The sequence below is a fragment of the Diachasma alloeum genome, unplaced genomic scaffold, assembly GCF_001412515.2.
Source record: "Diachasma alloeum isolate Michigan unplaced genomic scaffold, Dall2.0 Dall_scaffold_00856, whole genome shotgun sequence".
Lineage (NCBI taxonomy): Eukaryota > Metazoa > Arthropoda > Insecta > Hymenoptera > Braconidae > Diachasma > Diachasma alloeum.
This window is the reverse complement of record NW_021680977.1, coordinates 187,586-208,711: the sequence shown is the minus strand read 5'-3', so window position 1 is coordinate 208,711 and position 21,126 is coordinate 187,586. Positions and strand designations below refer to the sequence as shown.

Below are 21,126 nucleotides of genomic sequence, written 5' to 3'. Positions count from 1 at the left end.
AAAAGTCCGATTTCAATAACTGGGAAATCGCCGAACGAAAATATAAACGCCGAAACGTAAACAGAAAATATATCTCCTGAAGTAAATGTCACGTAGTTAGGACGAGAATGTCAGCTCGAGAAGCAACAGAGGGATAAGGGGTCCGATAGGACCGCAAAAAAACAATGGGTTGTACGGAAGAAAGGGATAATAAGAATAATGATAATGATAACATTCAGCTAAGTTGAAAATTTGACACAGTTGAAAAATAAATCTAATACAATTTAATAACATAAAATAAAGAATGAATTATATACAATAGAAGAAAATGATGTCCAAAATTACGATTCGGAAGCATATTGCTAATTTATTATCAAAAATGACTATATCATATGAAGACACGAGCAATTTTCCACTTGTTTAGTTTGATAATCTAAAATGTTCTCCAATTGCGATTCAGTTTTACATAGCTCTGAAGTCTCAAAAAATTATGATTGTCGAATCAAAAAAACGTTGAAAAAACTGAATATTTTCAAACAGTGTTTTTGAATAATATTAGGAAATAAACCCAATACGGAGGCATTGAAAATTAATAATCTACTATATCTAATGACAATAGGTCGTCATTCGTCACCGTCGCCAATGGCTGGCAGACCGTTAGTTGCCATGATAAATTATTCATTCACAATTCCCTTTCCATCAGCCGTGTTTGCAAATCGTTATTAAAAAATCTCTTTGGAAATGTTCATTTTTTTGCAACTTTTTTTTTATTGTACAATAATAATTTTTATGGACTCCTGCGCGATGTAAAATCCAATAGAAATTGCAATATATTTTAGATTATGAGGATGGAAAAAAAATGAGATAACGTTCGAAAGATAATCCATCCGGGCCTTAAATCGGATACATGAATTTTTACGTTAACCCTCGATGGCTACACTAGGGTGGTTCATGACCCCATCCTCATTGTTATGTTCATATTCGATGAGAGGCACAACATCGAGGTGTTATACCGAAATTTGAGTGACGAAAATGACCGGTCCAATGATCTTCACTGACCCCCGTCATGACCGATTATTACCGCGCCGAGAATCTGACCATATAGTAAGAAAAAAATAACGATTGGCCATAAGCACGAAATGAGCGAATAAATTTTGGCTTGTTTCATGGTAAAGTATGTTTTTTTATCGATATAAAAAAAATGAATAATCATGAAAACTCTTGTTTTTTTGGAAGAGAATGGAGCGCTCAAATTGGGCGGTGCACTGAGCGGCGGAGACGTCACATGGCTTCATTAAAAAATGAATATTTTACGAGGCAGTTAATGTCATGAAACAAAAATTAGACACAGCGTTCTTAATAATATTTCCCACAAGATATATTTTTTCCATATTTTTCAGAGTGGAATTCACGAAATTCCAACCTTTTTTCTAATTGTTTATCTAAAAAATACCAAAAATATTTACTTTTTTCTATGAATTTTTTTTACATAACTAACCATCCTTTCTCAACAATAAAGCCCTTCTCAAATTGTTGGATTACATGCATAACTTTTGAGATATATATTCAAAAGCATGTCTATTTGTTGTTCATTGGAATTTTACAATTGTTATAACTTTAACAAAAAAAAAATGGACTGTTAATAGTATATCTAGTCCTCCCGCTGTGATATATGCAATTGCAAAAAAAAAGTCGTCCCCGTTGAAATAGCATGGAATGATCCTTATCCACGTTGGTGAAAATCGAGTTATTTGAAAAGTGTAATTTACCTGTTGTGGCCAGTGATGTAGGGGCGCTGGCTCTCATAGTCGTTCTCGTCAAGCTCGAGGAACTCGGAGAGACTAGGTTTGGTTCGCTTGGGCCGGCAGACTAGGATGTTGGTGACACTGGTGCGCCTGGTGGGGCCTGTTCGAGAAAAGGTGATCCCTGAGGGTTGGGAGATGAGCTCGTGTGGGCTTCCTGCGTACGAACCATCGTAACAGTCGTTAATTGCTACGTCTATTCGAGCTCCCTGAGATATTGGCTAAAAAAGAAGATTCCCAGATTAATTTTTCACAAGGAAAGAGGAATTTCTGTAAGGAATGGGTGAATGAAGATAAAGCAGAGGACTCGATGGCAGTGGCCGTGAGGTGACTATTCCCAGCGTCATGTTCGAAAGTCGCGAATCCGTACATGGATGGGCTTGGGAACAGTCACACGGCATCGAAACTGCTATAAGCGGTCGTCTGAACTCTGATGGCCTTCTTTGGGAAAGGACTCGGAAGATGGTTGCCAAGACTGGGTAAAGTTTCCCGTAATTTCTCTCAATGTTCCTATAGACTAGTTTGGCGCCACGTAGAAAGGATGGGTAACGAAACGAGGCTTTCGGTGGGAAAAGGTTGAGAATTCCTTTCTCTGAGGACTCTATGTTTTGAAAAACTTAATAAGCTATACGAAGGGAAAATAATAGATTGTGCTCTAAGGGAGGAAAACAGCACATTCCAACCTGCGTGTCGATTTACGCATAAACAAATCCAATAAAAAACCTAGCGATAGAAAATTCTATTGAAATTTTATGGGTTTTCTATAGGATTTCTATTGGAAAATTCTATTTGTTTTTTGCGCTGATTCTATTAGATATTCGATAAGAAAAGTCAATAGATTTGAAATTTGTTTGAAATTTTCTCTTGAGATTGTTTCTATAAGAATGCTTGAGCATCAATTTTCTACGTTTTTTCTACTCGGATTCTGTAATGCAAAACAAAACAAAATCCAGCGGAAAAAACTTAGAAAATTTGTGCCCAATAATTCTAATAAAAACAATCTCAAGAGAAAAATTGGAACAGAAATTTGAAATCTGTTGACTTTTTCTTATCGAATATCTAATTGAATCAGCGCAAAAAACAAATAGAATTTTTGCAATAGAATTCGAATAGAATTCCAATAGAATTTTCTAGCAAATTCGCTAGTTTTTCTATTGAATTTCTTCATACGTGTTGGTAAACATATGGGTTTTGATGTCCTGGTTTCCTTCCTATTCCTAGGTGCAAATAGAATTTATAATACGAGTGCGCAAATAACCGCCTTTTTTTCACTAGTATTTATCATAAAATATCGTCCAATACATATGAAAAAAATGTGATTATAGATTTTGCCGTCGACTTGGCCTGTAAGCCTCACACTCGTCGACAACTACTGTTTGCTTCCGAATGGAAGCTTTGTTATCGTTAATTTTGACGATCTTCTAATTTTGCCTGGAAATTATGTAGAATGTCATGAAACGTGAAGATATCATGTTTTTAGAAAATGTGTGTATGTATGTCCCGATGTGTATGCAAATTTTTCGGAAAATGTTTATAAATCTTCACAGAAAAAGGTTTAAAGTTGAAGCTAAAAGTATTTTCCGACACAGCAATTTCTCAAAAATCTTTTTTCCCCAATATCTTGAAAACTACGTGACTGAATTGAGATTTTCGACGTTAAAATGTTCCTTGTAATAATATCTATCAAATCAAATCGTAATATTGCTATGTAACTAGGGACAGTTTGGTAATAACCGGCGTTTTTCGTTTTTATGAGAAAATCGTTCTGTGCATGATAACTCTTAAAAAAATTTAGATAGGATGTTGAAATTTGGTGAGATTGTAGCTCTAATGATATTACAGGATGGAATTGTGGGTAGGCGAAATCAGACAAGTGGTCCAGAAGATATTCAACTTTTTGTGAAAAACTATTTTCTTCAATATCTTCCAAACTACTGATCCGATTAATTTATTCATTTCTTCAAAATACACGGCTTGCCGCCGCCTATCAAGATCAGTCAAAATCGATTGTTTTCGAGATACTCGCGTTTTTCTAATTTGTTCAATTAAGAGTTAAGTGGCGTTCTCTAATACACGTAAAACGTACAATAAACATCTGAAATTCTGGCTACTAATTAGTATTATTGAGTCACACTTGTGTATGAAATTTTGTGTCGATCGATTCAATACATGCTGATATAGAGTAATTCATCCAAAAATCTTTTTTTTTTCTCAAAAATCACACATCGTTATTTCATCTATTATTGTCGACTCTGGGGTTTATTCTCGACTTGTTTTCACTTGTATCGTAATATACTATTTCGTTATAACTGCACGATAAAGTTCGATTTTTCTCCGTAAATGAACGGCGGAACGGGAGTTATATCATTCCGAGGATTGTCAAAAATAACGGAAATCCGCGGAATGAAATAAGCCACTTTCCTATCGTCATTGGGGAAGATACGATGAAAAAGCTCTCTTGAGATTCTTTTCCAAACCTGCTCATTCGAGGAATGGCTGTCAAATAATTTGTATCAAAATTTGCGGCATAATTCATTGTTGGACTTCTACTTTTAACTTAGTTAATCATTTATTTCTTTAATTTCAAATTAATGATGATAGGTTACTTACTACGTATGTAAAGGTGAAACGTGAGTGACACAGCTTCAAGTGCTTCAACAGAGAGTAAAGCCTACCGCAGTCGAGGGAGCACCAAGGACAGTGCAGATCCTCACAAGCCTCTGTCTGTTGTCGACTATTATTATTGTATAGGAATTGGTAAACAATTTGTTGCGTTCCACTCAACGTATCCATTTTCTCCATCGTCCCCGCCATTTTCGAGGGAGTCAGGGGAGTTGAGTTTGGCAGTGATCCGTTGTTGTTATTGAGATTCGTGGAACAACGATCTAAATCGGCTAGAAACAGAATTCAACGATCATGTAATCACTCCTGATGCATTTGTACTCATTGTTATTTTCTCAAAAAATATATTTGAAGTCAGTTTAACTTGCCAATAAGTGATTTTAGCCAAGAAGAGGAATAAAATCGACATTTTCCTCTCAAATGACGTGAGTCAGAGATTCATTCGAAAAACTCTTTCGCAAATTAAAATAATAAATTCTTTAGAGTCCAGATTTAAAATTTATTGAGGTAAATTCTTACTATTTCCGGGTCGATTCTCCTTATTATCTCCATTAGGCAGTGGATGAATAAGCGTTGGTCTATCAACAAGACCATTGCTGGGTTCAGTTGTCCAGCTAAGTCGGAATTTCAGAGTTGGCCCTCGACTGAATACCTCGAACGGGCCACACTCCTTGATATCACTTATTGTTTCCCAAGAGCTGTGCTTTTTGGGACTTGACCTAACGTTGGTTTGCACTTCCTGCAGACCTAATTCGTAATCCCCATCTGTTAAGAGACAGCGATTGTGCTTATCGTAGACGATCAGCTCCGAGCCATAAAGTTTCACCTCTTCTCCACCATTTTTTATCGTTCCTGGTGAAGATTTTCGCCTCTTTTGTGCAGGCTCTGCAATTATATCCTCATTGTTAGAACAATGCAATTAAGTCAGTCAACATAATTTCGAGATCACTTGCTTGATAAATATTTTCGAATCTCAAGAAATATATTCCTACTATTTTCATAGTAGGAAAAAGTAAAATCTACAGAATGATTTTTATGAGAAAATTCATCAACATTGTAATATTGAATATAATATTAATCCGATGCTGAGTGTTTTTTGGAGAAAATGCCAGGTAACTTTTTCAGGAGGATATGTTCTCCGAATAGAAAAGGCATTTTTACATTTTCCCCTGAAACCACTCATTACCGAACATAATTCTTTGTCGATTGTTGTTAATTGTAAACAATGAAAAAGTAACGAATTGAATGAATCGCACATATGAAAACTTTCATTGAAAAATTGTGCACCCTTCTTGTACTTTTTTAATAAAAAATGTTCAGCAGAAACATTTTAAGCACAAAACCCATAGAATTTGATCTTTTTATACAATTTTTCACGCTTTTTTCAATCCATTTTCTTTTCTTCTCGTAAAAAAAATAGGAAAAAAATGGAAAATTAGGCTGAGGAATTTCTGTAGAAAATATTTCAATAGAATAAGTTGTATAGACAACTCCAATGTTATTGATTCTTTCTGTGAGATATTTTCTATTGAATATTTCCATTTCGAAAAAAAAACAGCTGCGGTTTTTTATAGAATTGTCAAAAAAACCAATAGAGTTTTGAAGGGACGTACAATCGGTTTTTCGATGAAATTTCTCGTATGTGCACTCATTCTTCAAATGAATTAATTGACTTTTTTACCTGAATCCAAATCACAGTTATTCATAAGGCAGCCATTGTTCGACATGCAGTAAACTCTGAGAAGTAGCATGTACGTTTTAGCAACGTGTCCATTGTTCAAGGTGAAAGACTCATTAGGAATGGAGATCGTTGGTGCTTTTGGTGGTGGTTGATTTTCAGATGGATTTATTGGAACCTCGCTAGTGCCCACTGACACTTGCATTATTGGAGAACTCACGTCCTTGCGTTTCTTGTGGCAAATTTTTAACAAAAGTGTCTCCACTTTGACGGGATCCTGTGGTGCCTCCACTGCACGAAACATTGTTTTTTATTCATTAAGAAATTCAATGGAGAAATTTTTGGAGTTGGATTTGAAGTTTCAGGGAGTAGTTAATGATAATTAACTCACTTTTTTTATCGTAAAAACCTAAAAAAGTGAGAGTCATGAAGCCACGAATGCCAGGATTTTGGCTGAGACTGGTTTTCTCCACAAGCCTCTGTAATATTGAGTCGATCCTGAAGCCGCGACGAGACTTGTGGCTCCGAGACATGCGTTGCTTCATGTAGGATAAATTTCGGTAAAGAAATATTGGCTGAAAATTGGAGAAAGCATTCGATAATTATTTATTTATATTGATTCATGCAGAAAAATTCAGTAGTAAAGGGGAGACGGGTCGACTGGAATAAGTTTCAAGGGAAAGTATCAAAGAGTTTTCTTTGAAGGAATTTTCTCCATTAAAAAAACAACGGTCCCTATTAAAGTATAACTTAGTAATTTTTGATACGTGAAGTATCATTTTGAAATAAGTGATGTCAGTACGAGATATCATCAATACCTCTCATCTAGATTACAATCTATTTCACTTCATAATATTAAACATTAAAATGGGCATGTCGACTCCGTTTCGTCTCTTTCCAACTGAATTATAAAAGAAACATAATACATACCTTGCAAAATCTCAAATGCAATTTTACAACACTCATGTTCAAATGTCAACAGAATCGAATTTAGAAAAATAAATAAATTCTTCGCAAGAGGTCATCATGTTCTATCAATTTATTTAATGAAGATTTCGGTCAACGTTTTCAATAACAAAATCTGCACTAGTCTTATCTCTTATCATGCACAGAGAAAACAAAATAATTGATAAGGATGACTTACCGAGATTTGATTTCGTGTTCGTAAGAAGCGGTAGATCTGTGTCGGTTCTGTAATGAAATTGAATAAAATTAAAGAATCATTCGATAAGTTATTGTTCAAATGCATTATTTTATCATTAAATAATTTTAAATCAGGAGATTGTAAAATAGATTTTTTAGATATTTTCAACATCATCTGATGAAACCATATGATTTCTGCAAACATGGAATAATTTCACAGATCAGGAGAAAATTCCACTAAAATAGGGAAATTCTTCTGTAATTAAAAATAAAAAGATGAGCTCTATGAGGTCATTCCTGGCGATGTATCCACTCAGTAAAATACCTCTTGAAAAAAAATCGACTTGGATTTTTAACAAGAGCTGTGTTGCATCAGGGTGACGAAGCGTTTCAGAATTACCACCCGACTTTCACAACAATTAAAAATATCCATATTCTAATCTGACAATTTGGAGATGTTATATTACGTGTTATAAACTCAAATGTGGAACAATTGTTGAGCTTTTGTCATGTTTGCAGCGAGCAGGGCATAAAAATCTGGAAATGATCCGATAAAAAGATGGATCTCCAGTTTCAGTGATTCTTATGATTGTTGAAAAATTTTTCGCACAGGGCTTCTACGTAAATGAAACTTTTTTCAACTTCTGCCATATTTTATGAGCTCCTATAGATAAAGCAGAATTTTTTCAAGTGGACATCGAAAATCTCAACCCTTGAGTGGTCGCCGCCCCGTGTATTTGGCCATTTTGTGAGAAAAAAAAGTTGGAAAAAATCATTTATTTGTAGTTTACGGGTAATTTCGAGCCTTCAATCGACAGGGAATGGGGATATTAAAGAAGAAGAGTTTACCGATAATCCTAGAATTCGATTTCCTTAGGTACAAAATTTTGAAATTTAGAGGTGAAACACGGATTTTCTGCGAGTTGAGTTTTCATAAAGATTTTAATAATTGTTTGATGCGAGTATCGAAAAAAAATTGTCAATACGTTCCATTTAGTTGAGAATAGGAATACAAATTTTTCTAAATTTTTCACTTACGGAATTTTCATATGAAAAAAAATCTAAAAAACGCTGCGATTCCCCCATTGTGCGACCACTCAAGGATTAATCGTAATTTTTTTATTGCAGATTTTGTCAATCTCCTAGGGCCTCTGTTAAAAAAGTTTTTAAGATTCTGTATATCTTGCGTTATTGATAATCGCTAAAATTCCATTTTGACCCACTCGCCCCTTATTTGAGTTGAACTATTCTACCACCTTACTATCGTCTTTGATAATACGAGCACGAAAAATTCAAACTCGGTGGGTTATGAACTCAGCCGCTAGATGGCAATAATTCGAATCTTCTTCTACAAGTGTAAAGACGTCACGAGGTTTTAAAAGATCTGACGAAGCTCCTCTCGACGATCCTTCTGTGATTCAGAACGGGAGATGATGACTCGTTTTGGCTCGCATTTGCGAGATGCCTGCTACGGCAAACCTTGTTACGATCAAGCAGGCGAAACCTCTCTGATTCCGTTCTCCGAATACAATCGCTTGAGGATCGAATTTAATAAAAGAAATTCAAGAAAATACACAGAGATAACGCAAGAATGGGAATTCATCTAGAGTAAATCTGCTGCATCAAAGAAGCATGAAATAATACCTTCATCCGGCTCATCCATTCGTCATGATTTACTATTGGGGTAAAAATAGGTGTTGGGGTTATCAGTTTGAATATCACTCGCTCAGGAAAAGAATATCGCAGTACATACACTGTTAAAAATTTTTGTCTGATTTCCGGTACACTTTTCGGAATTTTTTATCGAATTTAATTACCCCTGAAATTTCAAGGAATTTCGTCATAGAAAATTCAGAATTTCGTGGAAAAATCAATGATAACTGTAAATTTCAGTTTTATTATTTCTCTGAAAATGAATAGAAAATTAGAAAATTCCGGTAAATTCTTGAATTTTCAGGACAGTGACACTGAATGCGATTTAAGGGGAAGAAAATGAAAATTCAGATTTCACTGAACATTCAATGTAATTGGAAACAGAATATTCATATTAGATTGGAAATTCAAATAAATTGAAGAATTCTCGTCTCTATGCTGCTTAAATTTCTGGAACTTTACTGAATTTTCAGTGAAACCTGAAATTTTATGATTTTTTCAAATCCCGGAAAAATAGACCAAGGGAAAGAAAAAATAAACCAGAGAAATTTTTAAGTTGGGTGGGTTTTAGCAAGTTTTGAGTGTGTGGCCTATTTTTTCCTGGTCGCATTCCGTGTCCCTGTCCCTAAATCGCATTCAGTGTCCCTGTCCTGAAAATTAGTAGTCAACTCATGAAATTTCATTTTTTTCTAACAGTATAAACACTACCAAAATTAGTACATTTCGACACTAGGCCGTGAGGAACTTTTCCGGCGAATATGAGTTTACAGGACGATCCGAAGGCAAGTTCTGTAATCATATGAGGTAGAAAAGTTCTTCACGGCCGCGTATCGAACAGTATTTTTCGGCATTGGGCCCGAGAACCGCGATTTAACCGAGCAAAGCGAGCCTAATAACGAAAAAAGATTTACTTTATAAGGATATACGGCAATCTAAAATTTAACGAGTGAAGAGTCATAAAATCAGATGACTTTTTTACGAATTTTTAGTGACCCAATCCTAAATTTTAACGATTCAATCACTGAATTTTTTTCGATTTCCATATTATGCATTCTTATTCCTATTATATATATATTTTTCCTTTAATTCGCAAGTTACAACATTGAATGAAAAGGAATTCTGTTAAAGATAAATGAAAAGCGTTTTTTTTTTATCAAAACAAACACACAATACAAAAGTCGTTCGAAAACTCATTCGGGTAATAGAAAGATCTCTCCATGTATGCTTGAAAAATTTTTCAATCAAGTTTTCTCTTCATACGTTAAAAGAATATCGTACTCCTCATTCTTATGGTCGGATTCCAAATATTATTATGAAAAGGAAATGAAAAAATAATCATAAAGTCACAATCGACTAAAAATAGATTTTTCATCTTCTTTTACGTAGGCGGGAACTTCGAATCCCTTTTTTTCTTCAAGTATTAGAGTGATATCAATATTTCAGCGAGAAGAAATTCAGAAAATGCAAAAAGCAGTGGGCGGGAAGAACTAAAATAATTATTTTCTCAATGTCTCCGGAAAGTTTTAAAATCGATATATTTTTTTGAATAATGAAAGAATACCTTTAAATTTGATTTCTATCCTTGTCTTTTGATAGAATGAATAGAATAAATGCCAAAAATTGAGGATTGGACATTAAAAATTTTACCGACTTGTTATTATGTAATAATGTAAGGTAATGTAATAATAATAATAACAGTAATATTTTTATTATCCCTAGGAAATCCTAAGAAACCGCACTTTCTCACACAAATCGCACTTCCACTTTTTGCAAATGAGATGCGAATTTTTCTCAAAATAGGATCCAATACAGGGATTGTTATATTAACATTCTATTTTTGCCCGAATATTTTACATGTTTTCTTTTTCACTAAGCTGAATAAATTCAAACGACGAGCTTCTAGACTTTTGGCTCCGAGAACTGGAGGAGAGTGAAACAATACAAATCGCTCGACTCCTTCTCAAATAATGCATTGATAAATACTATCGATACTCGAACGAACAGAATAATTGAATACGAAATTGAGCGAATTATTCGAGTTGTAAGTTGGTCAGAAAGAAAGAGATAAATCAGCTTGAGGTTGAGTTTTCAGTGAATATCCTCGAATTCGACGGAATTTCTTCTCATACGAAGAAATGAGAGTTACAAAAAGTGTGCCACAGAAATTTCGTTATTCTATTAGATTTAAAAATATGTAACAAAAATTGAAATTGGAGTGGAATTGACTTGGAGATTTCCAATCATTACATTTTACACTTACAAATCACATGATCAGCACTATGGAAACTACATTTTGCAACATAGCAGCATTTTTTAAACATGTCCGCTCTACGAATAAACGAGAATAGTCTAAATTTCCAGAAATCTTATTTTTAAAAGTCATGAAATCCATTTCTAGGAACCTTCTACGTATAATAATGAATTCATTACGATGGAAAACGCATCATTTGCCAATTTTTATTAAACACGGTTTCCATATTCACTAATAGCATGAAGTAGATTACATGTCCAACGATTCGAATAGGTAAATAGAATTCAGACTTTAAAAACTTTAGACAAAATCATCACAAAATATGGGACAAGTTTGCCTAAAGTTGTGCTTGAATGCAAGTTTTGATGTTTAATTCAAAATGTTGAAGAGAATTTTCGCAACGAAAACTGTCGAAGTACTTGAATCTTTTTAAAACGACTGGAAGGTTCTCATGTGAAAATAAATGATGAGACTTTCCTTTGTACTTGATACCTTACTGAAGGTAAATAAATTAGTTAAATATTTTATTCTCGATTGTCGATGAAATTTCTCTGATTCCGAAATGAATGGAACAATGATGACGATAGCAACGTAAAGTTCTGATAAGTTGTATTTTTCATCGCACTGATTTCGTGTCCGTTAAACACCGTTTACAGACATTGTGAAGAAATAGTACATTTCGAAACGAGTGAGACGGAATTTTTACGAGCGTGAAGGTGGCGCCAATCACACGAGCTGAAAATTCCCGTCTCACATGTGTCGAACAATAGTTTTTTCATCACGCTATGCGAAAAAGTAACTTTTTAGGCACGCGAAACGTCCCTTTTCCACACATTGTGATGAAAAATATCGTTCGATACTCGTGGGAAAAGTGTTTTATGGCTCGTGGGAGGTTTATAGTACGAGCCGAAGGCGAGAAAAACTCTTTTCCACACTCGTAACGAAATATACTATTATTTACTTTTCGTTTACGAGTAAATAAAATAGTATGGCAACCCTACGCGTTCGTAAATCGCTACCTTACGGCCGGAATTACGAGAAATCGCTCTTGTCACTCAGTGACAAATGACAAAAAATACTGTTCGATACACGGCCGTGAGGAACTTTTTTGTCATTCCGGCCGTGAGGCAGCGTTTCACGCACGCTCCGCTCCACGTCCGTGAATCTCTGCCTACGGCCGTCATAACAAAAAATGCTGTTCGTCATACGCCCAAGAAAAACTTTTCTAGCTCATATGATTGCAGCCCTCGCCTTCGGCTCGGGCTGCATACTCATATTCGCCAGAAAAGTTTTTTTCGGCCTAGTGACGAAATATACTATTCTGGCGAATATGAGGACGAGCCGAAGGCGAGTTCTATAATCATATGAGGCAGAAAAGTTGTTCACGGCCTAGTGTCGAAATGTACTAGTTTGTCACTCAGTCGGAAACAATTTTTCTGACTTACGTGATTGCATTCCTCGGCTTCGCCTCAGTCTGCAACCCTCACTCGCCAGAAATAGTATATTGTGCACCAAACGAGGAAAACAGGGCATTCTAATCCGCGTGTGGATTGCCGCCAGAGGAGAAGCCGAGGGCGGTAAACCTGCGGGATTAGGATGTCCTGTTGTCCTCTTTTGGTGCACAACTCGCCTTCGGCTCAGGCTGCAAACTCATATTCGCCGGAAAAGTTTTTTTTTCGGCCTCATGAAGAAATGTACTATTCTTACATATCGATGAATGATATTGATATTAATATTCGAAGCGAAACGTAAGCGTAGAGTCCACCAAGGACCAGAAACAGGCCTGAGTCCAGAAAAAAATGAGGACCCATGTATTCCATGTGTGCAAAATTTAATAATTAATGTGAAGAAGCTTATTTTGTTGTTCATTAGCGGTGTAAAAGCCCAATAAAATGATATAACTGAAAAACAGTCCAGTGTACTTAATTTTCAAGACAGACAAATATTTCACCAAAATTCTTCAAAAAATGTGTCAAAAAATAACCTCAGTAGCGAAGCGGTGAAACGGTGCAAGTATTTCGTTTTGATAACGAGATTTTTATCGAAATCGACTCCTAAGACGACCACAATAATCTTTTTGTCATTCCGGCCGTGAGGCAGCGCTTCACGGACGCTCCGCTCCGCTCCGCGTCCGTGAATCTCTGCCTACGGCCGTCATAACAAAAAATACTGTTCATCATATGGCCAAAAAAAACTTTTCTAGATCATATGATTGCAGCCCTCGCCTTCGGCTCGGGCTGCAAACTCATATTCGCCAGAAAAGTTTCTTTCGGCCTAGTGACGAAATATACTATTTTGACATTCCGGCCGTAAGACAGCGTTTGAATCGTTGCCTACCGCCGTTATGACAAAAAATATTGTTCGTCACACGGCCGAAATAGTAGATTATGTTATTAGGCGAGAAAAGTATTATCTGGCGAATGTGGCTTTATATAATCATTTATTATCATTTATTATAATCACATTCGTCACATAATACTTTTATCGCTGTGTGGCATACAATATTTTGTCATTGGGCCCGAAAACCGCGATCTAATCGAGCGAAGCGAGGTTAGAATCGCGGTTTATCGGGCCTAATGACATAAAAAACTTTTCTAGCTCATATAATTGCAAACTCATATTCACCAAAAAAGTTTTTTTCGGCCTAATGACGAAATATATTAATTACGACTTTCCTAAAATAATTTGTAAATAATGAACACAAAAACGGTATATTTTTTCACACCAATTCGATCAATAGTATAGCAAAAATCTAAAACAAGCAGGGTACAGCGAGCATACACGTATGAAACAATTCAATACAAAACCTTAGCGAATTTGCCAGAAAATTCTATTGGAATTCTCTAGAAATTGTATGGGGGTTTTATTAAAATTCTAGAGAATTCTCGTTAAAATTCTATTTTTTTTTCTTGCGCAGATTCTATTAGATATTTGATAGGTAAAAGTCAATACACAGTAAAAAAAATTCGGCATTACTGTCTCTGGTGCGAGGGATTAAATATTCCGGTGTTAAAATTAACTCTCTCGCCCGGAGTTAAATTTTGGTACGGAGTCAATTTTTACTTTTCACACTGAACTGTGTTGATCAGTATGTTCATTTTGGCACCATGGCAGTGTCAATTTCCATTCCACTCGCTGTATTTCATGCCGGAATGAATTAACTCCGTATATTTACCCCGAAAAACGGCGTGGACTTATTTTCATACCGTTTTGTGTGGACTCAGAGTCGAAAGTCAACTATGTCTGGATTGTTTACTATGTGTGTATGTTTTTCTGTTTGAATTCGATCAATAGTATAGCAAAAACGTTTCGTTTTGAATTCCAGGATCCGAATGAAAAAAACTGAAAATTCATGCCCAAGTATTCTTATAGAAAAAATTCCGAGAGAATGTTCATGTAGAAAAATCTAAATCTATTGACTCTTTGCTATCAAATATCTCACAGAATCAGTCTAAGAAACAAATAGAATTTTAACGAGAATTGCCTAGAACTTTAATAGAATCCCAATAGAATTTCTAGAAAATTCCAATAGAATTTTCTAGTGAATTCGGTAAGTTTTTCTATTGAATTTTTACATACGTGGATGAGAGTGAGCATGTCATTGAGTGATATTTTAATATTTTTTTTCGTCACCAATACGTTGTTTACATGTTTAAATTGATCGAGGCAGAGAATGTCGAGAGGGATATTTTTAAAGAAAACAACATTGATATCGCTTGCGTAGTTTAAAATTCCATTGTTCATACGAAAAAAATGATATTTTTCTAAAAATAGATTTTTCAACTATCACTCAAAAAATTGTCATCAATGACAATTAAAATGAAAATGGAATTAGTCATCGCTCAAAAAATTGATAACAATACCCTGTTGATTCTATCAGAATATGATGGGGAGTCGCACAATTCATTATTGAGTTACGGCAGATTGTTTACGTGATTTGAAAGAGAAAATCAGTTTCTTCATGATTACTGAAAGAATCATCATGAATAGCAATTAAATCAGGGCCTGAAAAACATATTTCAATGCCTTCTTAATCAAATTGAAAAATGGTGAGAATAGCATTATTGCTTATCAACTTGCACAATACCGGCAAGAGCTTTTATATAAAAAAAATCTCTGTCTGTATTAAACTCAGGTATCTAGTCTATTATGTTGAGTACTCATTCATAATGATTCATGGCCCCGATTGAGTTTTGACAAAACCTGGGTTAAACTCTGGCTAAATCCTCAATAAACCTTGATTAAATGCCGGCTATGCACTGATTAAACCTTGATTAAACCCGGACTGAAAACCAATTCGAACCTTGATGGGGTCTGAATGTAAAATTATTTGACAACGAAATATTACCGAAAATTTTGATGGCATTTCCATTGATGATAATCCTATAACATGAAAAAATAGAAGAGTAGAATAGCGAAATAAGATTTTAAAAAAGAGGAAGCGAATTGCTAATTTATTAGCAACAATAACTATACTTACATATGAGGTATTTTATGTCAAACGAGTGTAACCCTCACCCTCTTGAAAATTGATTTCGATTTTTTGTACGATTGAGGCACTAGAAAAACTCATTTTTTCAGATTTTTCAACAACCCATTTCAGAGATATAATTTTTTTTTTAGTTCTTTCGTTTTTTTTCTCAATAACTCCAGTTCTATTCATCCGATTTTTATTTATGACACGTCAAAATTTTCGATTTTCTATCATCTGTAAGAATAGTTTGAGTCATTTTTCTCAACCCCTACACGGAAAGAAATATTCAATAAAAATTACGTATCTTTTCCGTAATTCCAGAGCGAAATGTGGTTGTAGAAAATTTTAGGGACATGTCACGGAATTTTTCCAGAACGTCCCGTAATTTTTACCTGAATCTCCTGTGAAAAATTACGATTCTGGCACTTAAATTGTCTGAGTCGATTCCGTAATAGGTGAGCGAATTGTGAGTTCCGTAATTTTTACTGAACATTTCTCTCCGTGTAGGTGCTCATAATATCGAATTTTAAAAAAGTTGAAATACTTGAATTTTCAAAATTATGTCATGTTTTATTTTTCTCGTCTTTTTTCAGTAACTCTTGTAATCAAAACAAGTATTTTGAGGCGGCATACAAGTTGGGTTTCGTCCTAAATTTATTTTATTCTCAATTTTTTCTTCTCGAAATTCCACGAATCTGGTCAAAATACCCCAAAATAGCGCTACTTGGCTTTGATTATAAATGAATAATCGAAGTAGTTTTGGGGTTTTTTGACCGAATTCGCGGAATTTCGAGAAGAAGCATTGAAAATAAAACTAGTCCAGGACGAAACCTAACTTGTACGACGCCTCAAAATACTTGTTGCTTAAATTCGCCTGAAAATTACCGAAAATCTTTTTGTAGACGGTAGAAAATGGAAAATTTTAAACCGTCATAAATAAAAATCGGCTGAATAGAACCCGAGTTGTTGACAAAAACGAGGAAACAGAGCAAAAATCATATCTCGGAAATGGGCTGCCGAAAAAATTGAGAGATAGTTTTTCTAGCCCCCCAACCGCAGAAAAAATCGAAATCAACTTCCAAAAGGGTGAGGGTCAGCCGTTGATTCATTTGGCATGGAATACCTCACATAAAAAAATGCAATTGTCCACTTGTTTATCGAGACAATTGTACAATTCGCGGAAATGCAATCTTCAATTGATTATAGGAGTAATTCCGTATCAAAATGGCAAATCGTACAAAAAAAATTCTTGCTACGAATAAATATTTTTTTATCATATGTCGTTTTGTTCCACAAACAAACTTCATTGTAATCAAAACACGAGTTGACTTATATAATCAGAGAAATTCTTGCTTACAAATGAAATTTTTTCTGTTATACCTAAACTTCATTCTAATGGTTGAAAGTTTTGTTGTCACAAGTAAAAATCTCTGCTGATGTTTTGGTAACAAAGAAAATTTGTTATAAGTAATTAGAGACGTGCTGCAGTTAATAATGGATTCAGTAGGGAAGCGGTAAACTGGGTTAAGTCGATTTTGATTAAAGGCCAGTTTGTGACGAATATCTCGGAATCTAAAAGAGATAGAAAAATTTTTGTCATAACCTTTTTTATAACTCTCAGTTGGCTCTACAAAAACGGTCATGAGAAAAATTTTGCTATTTATCTTAGATTCTGAGATATTCATCAAAGACTGATCAAAATCCAAAATCAACTTAACCCGGTTTACCGCTTCGCTACTGGATTGTTCTCTGAGCGGAATGTAAAAATGGACAATATCAAGGGATCTTTTTTGTAGCTACAAAAATTTCCTATAAAATATATCTCTCGGTAGAGGAAGGTGGGGTAAAATGGACACATTTGACTTTTTTGAGATGTTAATGACGGGCTGAATTGTTCATAAAATGGAAGTTATTTATCAATGAAAAGAACAATTCTCCCCCTTTGTAATGAGCCTAAGCTGATCTCAATTGATAAATCTGTTTCCGAGTTTTTAATATTTTTTAAAAAGTCAAAAGTGTCTAGTCTATTTTACCCCACCGTCCCCTACTTTCCCCAATACTCATTCTCAAAGTAATTTTATCTTTAACTGGGCATGGGAAATCGACTCATTCTTTCACGTTTTACTACTCCTCTACCGAACTAAACAAGTGGGAGATTGCTTTTGTTTTGCATATAGTATCGTTATTGTTGCTGACAATTTCCTCAATTCTGATTTTGCCCAATCAGAGTATTCGGGGTCACGTGACACATTTCACACGGATTATTTTTGGTAATCGGATCTGGCCTTCCCTAGGCCAATCAGAGTTCAGTATTCAATAACATGGAGTACTTCCCAATTAAAATTACAGCGGTTATTTTCCCCTAGCGTTTGATAATTTCCCTCTAGCTTTGCAATTGTTTCTCTAACCAAATAACTGTCAAATATTATCCTGTGGAGTGAAAGAAAGTCATGAAGAAAGTCAAAATGAGTCGGTTTGGAAAGGATCCGATTACCAAAAATAATCCGTCGAATACCACTCGACCTACAAAATTAATCGAACATTTTCCTCATGTTTTCCTGCGTATCAACGATCGGCATAAGCTTTGCAGAAAAATCTTTTAATCTGCAAAACTTCTCCCTCTCGTTGCTACGCAACAAAACAATCGGGAAATATCCGATAATTTTGGGGGTCTCGTGGTATTACTAGTGATTATTTTTCCAACCTAAATATCGGGCAATATAATTGGCCCATTCGACATCACGTGGTACAAGCTACAGGGTTTTCAAGTGATAATTTTTTGATAATTTTCTCTGGTAGTTGCTATATAAAAAAGAAAACATCATGCAGTCGAATTAACCCCTCGTCAAACTGACAGATTGAATTCAATCGTGTCGTTGTGTGTTAATTATACAATTTTCGTTTCTCAATTGTGAGTTTCGTCCCATGGTCCAATTATATTGCCCGACATTTGGATTGGAAAAATAATCCCCCGAATACCACACGAGCTTCAAAATTAATCGGGCATTTTCCTCAAGGTTCCCTGCATACAAACGAAGTCGTCAAGTTTTTCAGGAACCTGGAAGACTTGACTCCTTCGTTTGTTTGCAACGAACCTATCGGAAAATACCCAATAATTTTGAAGCTCTTGTGGTATTACAAGTGATAATTTTCCTGTAGCCTGTCAATTGTTTTCTACGAATTTGGCAGATATTCCTCACATTTTTGTGAAATATGTCCCGTAACCCCGAATGCCCCACCCTGATCGGCCAAAATCAGAATTGAAGAAATTGTCTTCTGAATACCCCTCGATCTTCAAAATTCATCGGATATTTCCCGGATGTTTTGTTGCATAGCAACGAGAGGGATCAGTTTTGCAGTAAAATCCTTCGCGCTATGCGCTCGGGATTTTAATCTGCAAAACTGATCCCAATCGTTGATATGCAGGAAAACTTGAGGGTCTTGGGGTATTACAGTTGATAAATTAGCAATATGCTTCCGAATGGTTATTTTGCACATTATTTCCTTCTATCATGTATGATTCAGTGCTCATTTCATTTTATTAAATTGCATAAGATTTCTTTTCAACTGATTTTGTCAGATTTTCAACTTAATTAAATGTTATCATCATCATTATTTTTACTATTTCTTTCTTCTATACAACAGTTTTTTTTTTTTTATGCTTATTTTATATCGCTTCGAGTCTGATGAGACTATATGGCGATTGATCAAGACTTTAAAAATGGTTAGATCTCACCATTCTACCCGGCCAGGAATCGAACCTGGAACCTATCCGTTGTGAGGCAACGGCCTTAACCACTACGCCAGGCCACCGGGCATACAACCGATTGTCTTTTTTACGGTTCTATCTTTCCCCTCAGCCCTTCGATAAAATGTTAATAGCAAAATTTCCTTTACACACACTTGAATGAATTTGAAACATCACATTTGAAGAAACCATGAAAAAACTCACTTTCAGGGAAGTTCATGAAAAATTCGAAATTTCCAACAATCATCATAAAAATCAAATCAACCAATATAGCTATCGTAATCATCTTTTAACTTCGTCTAATGGCCTTGAAACCAACATTTTAAGCTATGATTCAATTCATTTGAAGCATGATATTCAAAGACATCCCCGGAATTCTGATTTTCAAAAAATACAAAATTTTTGCAAATTTTCAAATGACATAACGATTATTGCTATCGCCTTCATCTTCGAACTCGGTGAAAGGGACATCCACATAATTTTATTAAGCCATCATTCAATCAATTCAGAGAATTTCTTTTAGCTATCGTGGGACAACTGATTCTCGAAAAAATTCAAAAATAAAAAAAATAATCCATGAATTAAATTTTAATCACTGGCGATCGATAGGGCTCAAAAATATTGAACAAACATACATGCAAATTGAACATACATACATGCACACATACGTACGGACACGGTCTAAAAATTGCATGTTCGGACTTTTCGGATCATAATGGGTCGATATAACACAAAAAATCAAAAACTTAAATTTCAGCAATTACAATGCCTCCATTCGGAAACAAAAAACGTTAGTAATTGGATACGAAGAAGTACTCAATCTACCTAATAATATTATCCTCCATGCCAAGAAAAATTTCCTCAATTTTAAAGCGAATCGAAGATAACAAAATGTAACGAAGTCATTAATTTCGTACGAAGGTTCATTTTTTACACAGAACAAAAGAAAAACTTCTCTTTGTCATAATTTAGAGAACACGTCAGTCAATCATTTCACCTTCAACATTCAACGAAATTTAATAGAGTTGATGACAAATAAAACGATATCAAAGTATGTATTCGATAAAAAAGTTAAGTTCCCATGTAGCAGGATAAAATTCAACGTTTTCTTTGTTACAATCTACCTATCGAGGTAATATATCGCGAAATGAAGTGTCCTCCTCAGTGAATCCACCCAGAGAACCCATCGATTTTGGCGCGAATGCAAAACCACGAAAATAAAGACCAAAAGCGGTGGAATTCAACCCAAAAATAGTTTGTTTTTCGTCTAACAGAATGGAAAATTGATTGTAAATTAATGACAGGTGTCCGATCACATTGAGTGGGAAAAAAGAGGTGGGAGGTAAGTGACCCGACGCGCGCGACAGCGCTTGAAAGTTACTCCATGTAGATTGGGGTTATGTTCATTATCATTGACAACTGAGAATTATTTTGGAGCAATGTCTCTTTTTCCCCTGCAATCCCCCAAAAAGACTGTATTCTAAGATTGAAGGAGTAATGTAGAACTAGAGACAAGGGTTGCGAGTCGAAATGCATTTTGGAGCACTCACTTTCAAAGGCTTGAAGGAAGAGCTCGTGGTCCGCCTGAATTTGATCCATTCTCGGTGGTTTTTGACTCTCCAATTCCTTCTCCCGCTTCTTCGGCGGCATTTTAACTTAATTCACCAGTCTCTTGTTACCACCACTAAGTTATTCAATCGCTTATAGAAAAATAAATGTCTCATTTAGCAAACACGTTAGGAAACAAATCGCGATTACACCCACTCCGCGCGAAAA

General features: G+C 35.2%; 1 protein-coding gene across 1 annotated transcript in view; it reads right to left on the bottom strand.

Moving 5' to 3' along the window:
* Positions 1-21,126, bottom strand: part of LOC107044974 (polycomb protein suz12-B) — a 25,868-nt gene extending 4,742 nt beyond the window's left edge. The window contains exons 1-7 of the mRNA XM_015267057.2: positions 20,901-21,126; positions 7,226-7,272; positions 6,473-6,656; positions 6,085-6,372; positions 4,923-5,288; positions 4,392-4,675; positions 1,749-2,002 (exon numbers count right to left, since the gene is read on the bottom strand). Coding sequence (XP_015122543.1) covers positions 1,749-2,002; positions 4,392-4,675; positions 4,923-5,288; positions 6,085-6,372; positions 6,473-6,656; positions 7,226-7,272; positions 20,901-21,000 — 1,523 coding nt within the window. The 5' untranslated portion in view covers positions 21,001-21,126. The remainder of the gene's footprint in view (positions 1-1,748; positions 2,003-4,391; positions 4,676-4,922; positions 5,289-6,084; positions 6,373-6,472; positions 6,657-7,225; positions 7,273-20,900) is intronic.